The following is a 7,074-nucleotide window of genomic DNA, read 5'->3' on the forward strand; positions in this document are numbered from 1 at the left end:
TTTCATATTGTCGATCTCATCTTGAAGATTTGAAACTCGAACTCTATTGGCTTTGCCAAATCTTTCTTTGAGATTTATCCAAACATCAAGAGCATTTTCCAGAAAAACAATAGTTTGAGCAATTGGCTTAGAAATTGAATTAAAAATCCATGAATGAACCAAATAGTTGCAACAGTCTCATGCTGCTCGATTTAGATTAAAAGGTTCCGGAACTTCAATTGATCCATCAATGAAAAATAACTCGTTCTTAGCACCGGTTGCTCTTTGCATTAGTCTTAACTAAAATAGGTAGTTAGAACCATTTAAAAGAGGTGTAAGCTTAACAAAGAATTGGGACATTCAGTCGATGAATTTAATAAACAGATTCAATATTTCCATTAGAGACGCGAATCAAAGACTGAGGACACGAATACATGGTGAATGGATCGAAGAAAATGATAAATAATCAAAGGAGGAAGAAGAATATTATGGAAGATGCAAGAAAGAAGATATAAAATTAAAGAGAAACTAGAATAATCAGACTCTAATATAATATGAGAAAGTTCAACTATAACAAATACAAAATAATGTAAAAGAAAGTAGATTCTCATGGTTTGCAATAACCGAAAGTTATAATGTTTATATATGGAGATGATAGCTCCCACTATGCTATTATGGGTCACATCTATGATATAAAAACTTGTAGTGTAAGCTAAATAACTCTTTAACTATATAACTAACTTTTCAACTATGTTTCCGTTATTGTTCTTATTTATTGATAATCCGGATGCGTGTTGATCTAACCGCCGAGAATCTTGGTCCTTAGATTAACATTGTATTTCTTTAAGCTCTTGACTCAATATTCAATAATAGTTATCAAATTTTCATGTTGAGGCATTACCAATCTTTCTTTTTGAAGTGCCCACCCACGAAAAAAATTACATATTCAATATAGAAAGGGGAAAAAAAGAGATTAATTTGTGTATTTGGAAAGTGCATTATTTCTCAGCAATGATGTGATTGATACTTTTTCTAGTTGGTGGTAGATTGTCTCCAACACCTAGCTGGGAGTCCATTCAAAGGCAGTGGAAATGGGCCATATTGAATCCCACATTGTGATCCTACCACTTCCAACCTATACACAAACAAAACTTTAATCTTTCACTAATCACAGAATCACTTAATCCATAATCGTTATTTCTCTTTGAATCAAGAAAATTATTATTGATGCTTTTAGGTTGTCTTCTTGTTGCTAATAATAATTATAAACCCATTCATTCATTGTTTTTCTTTTTCTTTTAAACATTTTACTTTCTCTTGATTAATCAACAATACCTAAACTTAGTGACCAAATGATGGATCATAATCAAGGTCTCCAGCTTAGCAAGCTCATTTCCAGGACAAGCATGTACTCCACTGCCAAATGGCGTGAAAGTATTTGGCTTTGGTGAAACCTATATGAAAAAATAAATCAATAAAATAAATTATTTACATGTTTCACTATTATTTTAATTTTTATCATATAGATTGTTGACTCTTTCTTACCTCAAACCTTGAAGGGTTGAATTTCTTAGGGTCTGGAAAAAATTCTGGATTGTGATGAACATTTCTGAACAATGGCATTGCTTTCCATCCTTTTGGTATTAGAAATCCTGTAATTTCATAATATTCTTATGTGAGTTATATATTTTTTCCATGTGATATTAAAGACCATATAAGACAGACTATTACCAAACATAAAGATTATTACACTAGGTTAAAAAAATTCCGGTTAAATCATGCATAAATAATATAGGATTAAATATGAATTGATTCCGTTAAATATCTCATATTTTACTTTTAGTTTTTTTAAATTTTTTTTAAAGAATGTTGTCTTAAAATTTATCATCCACACTTTTTGTCTCTTATGTAACTTAACGATGATTTTGTACAATTTAATCACAAAATTAGCAACGGTTTTAACAATAGTTTATTATTTAATAACTGAATTGACGACGGTTTTAGTAAGAAGGATCAAAAGTGTAAATAAAAAAAATCTAAAATGACCTTTTTAAAAAGAATTTTTTTTGAGAGAATAAAAGTGAAATATGAGATATCTAAGAAGACCACACATGTATTTAATCGAATAATATATTATAAAATATCAACCATTATTAAATTGTGGATTAAATATGTTTGTGGTCCTCTAAATATCTCACATTTTTTTGTCCCTAATACTAAAATCGTTGTTAAAATTTTCGTTAAATAGATTGTAAAAATCGTCGTTAATTTTGTCAGAAAGTTATAAAAGTCATCGTTAAATTGTAGGAGAAACCAAAAATAAGATATAAAATTTTAGAAAGATCATTTTAAAAAATATATATTTCTACGTATTAAAAACAAAAATTAAAATATTTAAGAGTAAGATGTATTTAACCCTTAATTCTTTTATAGTTGAAGTATAACTAAACTAATATATAACGAGTCTAAAGATTCAAAACCCGATGATCATAAAATTTGACATAAAAAATATAGTTTTCACTTAACATAGTGCATAACTTGACACAAAATAATTCTAGTTTTGAATACTTTTGCAAACATAGCAAATTGTTCTTACCTTTGTACTCTACATCTACCACTGCTTCTCTAAAAAGAAATGATATTACACTTGCCATTCTCATACTCTCTAACACAACCTGATAAAATTCACATTTTTCAGTTCTTAGCAACTTATAACAAAATCAAAATATAACATGTATATTAATAAACAAATAATCATAAAATAAACTTCTCGCACTTGTTATCATTTACATTCTTTCAAAAGGTCATTCTCTACTCTCTCTATTCATAATTATATAAATTAATAATCGAGATTCCGAAATTTTTGTAGAGTTGATATTTGAATTAACGCCTCATATACCTTATTGGTAATTGGCATATTTCTAATTTGATTCCAATTGAGAGGTAGGTTACCATCATTTTGCTTGTGAATTGCCTTTTGCTCATCCTGCAAATCAAGCATTACCACAAATTAGTGTCATTTGACATAAATCTACTTGAAAATATTTTGAAACTAAATTATTTCGATTTCATAAAATAAACAATGATTTGATCAGCACGGATTTAACAAACAAACAAAATATTCATGCTTCAAAAATCAAATCAGTCGGTTTTTTTGTTAAAATAATACCGATAAGATAAATAAAGACACATTACCTTCTATTTTAGAAAAACGAAGTTGGTCGATGCTAAAATTTCAACGGATTTTCAATTATTGATCCACCATAAATAAATAAAAATGTAAGAAAATTAAACTAAAATTAAAGTTTATCTTTGATGATAGTACCTTAACACACTCAAGAAGTTTGGGTTCATCATGCAAGTACTTGACCACCCATGTCATGACACTAGCTGTAGTATCCTGAGCAGCAAACAACACTCCAATAATGTTATCTCCAATTTCATCATCACTTAACATTTCTCCATTTTCACTTTTCCAATTCAATAAACAACTCAAAAGATCTCTTTCACTTTCCACCATCTTCTTCTCTTTCCTCTCACTGATTATTTCCTTTAAAATACTTCCAAGTCTCTTTCTTGCCTTCAAAAAAAAATTAGCATACATTAAAAAAAATTACATTAATTAAAAAACATCACTATTAAATTTCTGGAAACATTAATACTTAATTACCATGAGTGCTTTTTTGTATTGTGTGCCAGGAATTTGAGTTGGAAATGAATTGTAACCATTGTTAACTATCCAATAATTCTTCTTTAGTTCTTCCTTCAACCTTGGCACTAGATTTCCAAATATTTTGAGAACTCCAACTTCAAATGAAAACTACAAAAAAAAATATTGAAATTGAACCCTTTAATTATTGACCCTTTATAGTAAAATAAAACAATATTTGAAAATAAATAGTAAATAATATAATCATTCCAATCATTAGTTCTATCATCAGACCACAACTGCAATTTAAAATTATCTGACTTTATACTTTATATAACGTACTTTCATCATTTCCTTAAACGTGTTAATTATGCGTCCATCTTCATCTTTATCATCACTCCAAGATTTGATGGTGGAAATGGCTAGGGTTTCGATGTCGGGAACCGAGTTGCGAAGTGAATCGAGGGAGAGAGACTTCTGAATAAGCTTCCTCAAACGCAAATGGTACTCACCTTGGTGAAAAAACAGAGCACTAGGACCAATCAAACTTTCTTTGCTCTTAGGATATGTTGGTTTAAATAAATGAGATTGTGTGACTAACACAAAACGTGCAGCTTCTGGACTTGCCAACATCACACATGGACATCCTAGGATGTTTGTCTTGAATATTTCTCCATACCTAAAATTAATAACCATAATATTTTTTTGTTACATTCACAGGTAAAATGTGTGTTTTAAGGACCAAACACTTTAACAAAATAAAAACAAGGGTTTGAATTCTCTGCATCAAGTAAGCAGTCACGGCAGAGTTTGAGAAATTCTCTGCAGTGGCTGTCGCTGATGCCGAGAATATGTAGCAACCTTTTTTGTTTGGTGAAGAAGAAAACATTTGGATCTTGAGAGTAGAATGGGAGGGTTTGTCCTATGTAAGGCCACCCCATTGAACCCGGAGGAAGTTTTGCACTTGTTTGATTTGTTCTATATTTACGATTTGAAAAGAGCTTGAATGAAATTAAAGTAAGAAGAAAGAGGATAATGAAGTAAGGAAAAGATTGATCCATTTGGTTTTGAACTCCAGTAGTAAAAATGTGGAGTCATCGAAACAAAGGGGGAGAAGGGGTTGTTATATAGAAGAAGGGGTGTATCTCTGTAGCATGAAAGGTTGGAGAATATTTGATAAGAAAAATTGAATTCTAGTTTATTATGTTTGTTAAAAGGATTTGTGACAAATATGAAGTAGGGAAGGGAATTGATAGATATAGAATAATGTGGGCACGCGGGCTAACCGAAAAGTTTAGGACTTGAAATTTTGGATCTTTAATTTTTTTTTTAATATTCAATTTAATTATAAAATATATAATATATAGTATAAAGACTAATTATAAATGTTTTTTTTAGTTGAAACGGTAAAGGTGAGAGATACTCATATGTATCTTTTGAATTTTGATTCAACTTATAATTTAAACAAAAGTAAAATTTGTTACAATTTGTTTCATTATGAAACTATTTGAGGCCCTTTAATATTTTAGGTAGGCCTTGGCAAAATATACTATAATATTATGTTAGAGCTTTGATTATGGATTTATGAGATTCTTGACTATTTGGTCGTGGATTCTGTCGAACTACACCTTAATTGTAGGGAATTTATGAGGATCTTTCAATTGGTGTTCCAATATTTCGAATAGGAAGTTTATCTTAAAATCTTCTTCCACATTTTCTCCGTCATTTTGGAGGGCACTTCTTTATCCTTTGGCCTAATATATTTCAAACAGTCGTTGGGTTTATTCTTACCATATATTAACTCTTTAAAGAACTTCAAATACCATTTTTTGGTGATTGAGCAAGTCACCTCGGACTCTTATTCCAGTCTTTAAGACTTGGAATGAGGGGTCTCCCAGTGATGATTGTGTTCCCAGATTTCTGAGATGTTGGAAGCAAAGACATATATTGTCATGGTAAATCTAATATTTCGTTTAGATTGTCAAGTCAATTGCAATGGGAGAGAGGGGGAGAGGGACCATATTAGGATGAGTTCCTTTTCGTTCTCACGGTAAGGTGCTGCTAAAGATTCGTTGTACTATCTTGAACCGAATTTCATTACAAGCTGGAATGATTTGACAAAAGCGTTCCTATAAAGATTTTTCCTGCCTCAGGAACTACTTCAATCAGAAAAGAAATATGTGACGTTATACAAATTTATAGAGAATCTTTGAATGAGTATTGAGAGAGATTTAAGAAACTAGTGTCTACCTGTCCTCAACATCATTTCTCCGTATCGCATGGCGCCACTCGAGTTGAGAGAGTTGAAGAATCAATTGGAAGAGTTGTTAACCAAGCAGTTCATCCGACCTAGTGTCTCACCATGGGGAGCTCTAGTGTTATTAGTAAAGAAGAAGGACGGCAGTATGCGGTTGTGTATTGATTATCACCAATTGAATAAAGTTACCATTAAGAACAAGTATCCTCTGCCAAGGATAGACGATTTGTCAGATCAGTTGAAAGGAGCTTGTGTGTTCTCGAAAATTGATTTGCGATCGGGCTATCATCAAATAAGAGTTAAGAGTTCGGATCTACCAAAGACCGCATTTAGAACCCTATATAGCCATTATGAGTTCCTTGTAATGCCGTTTGGTGTAACAAATGCCCCTGCTGTTTTCATGGACTATATGAATCGGATATTCCAACCTTACTTGGACCAGTTCGTGGTGATCTTTATTGATGACATTCTTATTTATTCTCGTACTCCCTAAGAGCATGGATAGCACCTAAGGATTGTCCTATCGGTACAGCAAGAGAAGCAACTTTTTGCCAAGTTAAGTAAGTGTGAGTTTTGAATGAACTAAGTGAACTTCCTTGGTCATGTAATATCGCAAGGAGGAGTATTAGTGGGTCCATCTAAAGTTGAAGCAGATATTAATTGGGAAAGACCGAAGAATGCTTCCGAAGTCAGAAGTTTCTTAGGTTAGGCAGGTTACTATCAAAGGTTTATGAAGGGGTTTTCGTAGATAGCATTACCAATGACTAGACTTACCCTAAAGGAAATTTCTTTAAAATGGGATTCGAGGTGTGAGAAGAGTTTTATGAGTTTGAAGGAAAAGCTGACGACTGCTCATGTTTTAGTCATCCCTGATCCTAGTAAGTCTTATGAAGTGTTTTGTGATGCCTCTAAGAAAGGATTAGGAGGGGTGTTAATGCAGAGTGGTAAGGTTGTAGCCTATGCCTCTCATCAGTTGAAGCCTCATGAAGAGGACTATCTGACTCATGATCTTGAACTAGCTGTTGTTTTTTTTTTGCATCGAAGGTGTGGCGACTTTACTTGTATGGAGTGCGTTTTGAGATCTTTAGTGATCACAAGAGTTTGAAATACTCATTTGACCAGAAAGAGTTAAACACGAGACAGAGGAGATGGATGGAGTATTTGAAGGACTTTGATTTTGAGCTTAAGT

At 31.9% G+C, this 7,074-nt stretch overlaps 1 protein-coding gene across 1 annotated transcript; it reads right to left on the bottom strand.

Moving 5' to 3' along the window:
• Positions 1-599: 599 nt before the first annotated feature.
• LOC127097034 (abscisic acid 8'-hydroxylase CYP707A1) lies at positions 600-4,825 on the bottom strand. The gene is made up of 9 exons (XM_051035551.1): positions 4,490-4,825; positions 3,971-4,307; positions 3,650-3,799; positions 3,305-3,559; positions 2,879-2,965; positions 2,576-2,654; positions 1,525-1,631; positions 1,315-1,433; positions 600-1,114 (listed from the first exon to the last, which is right to left on the bottom strand). The coding sequence occupies exons 1-9, from the start codon at positions 4,687-4,689 to the stop codon at positions 1,012-1,014; spliced, it is 1,437 nt and encodes a 478-aa protein (XP_050891508.1). The 5' UTR covers positions 4,690-4,825; the 3' UTR covers positions 600-1,011.
• Between the last annotated feature and the right edge of the window lie 2,249 nt (positions 4,826-7,074).

This window comes from Lathyrus oleraceus, chromosome 6 (assembly GCF_024323335.1).
Source record: "Lathyrus oleraceus cultivar Zhongwan6 chromosome 6, CAAS_Psat_ZW6_1.0, whole genome shotgun sequence".
Classification (NCBI taxonomy): Eukaryota; Viridiplantae; Streptophyta; class Magnoliopsida; order Fabales; family Fabaceae; genus Lathyrus; species Lathyrus oleraceus.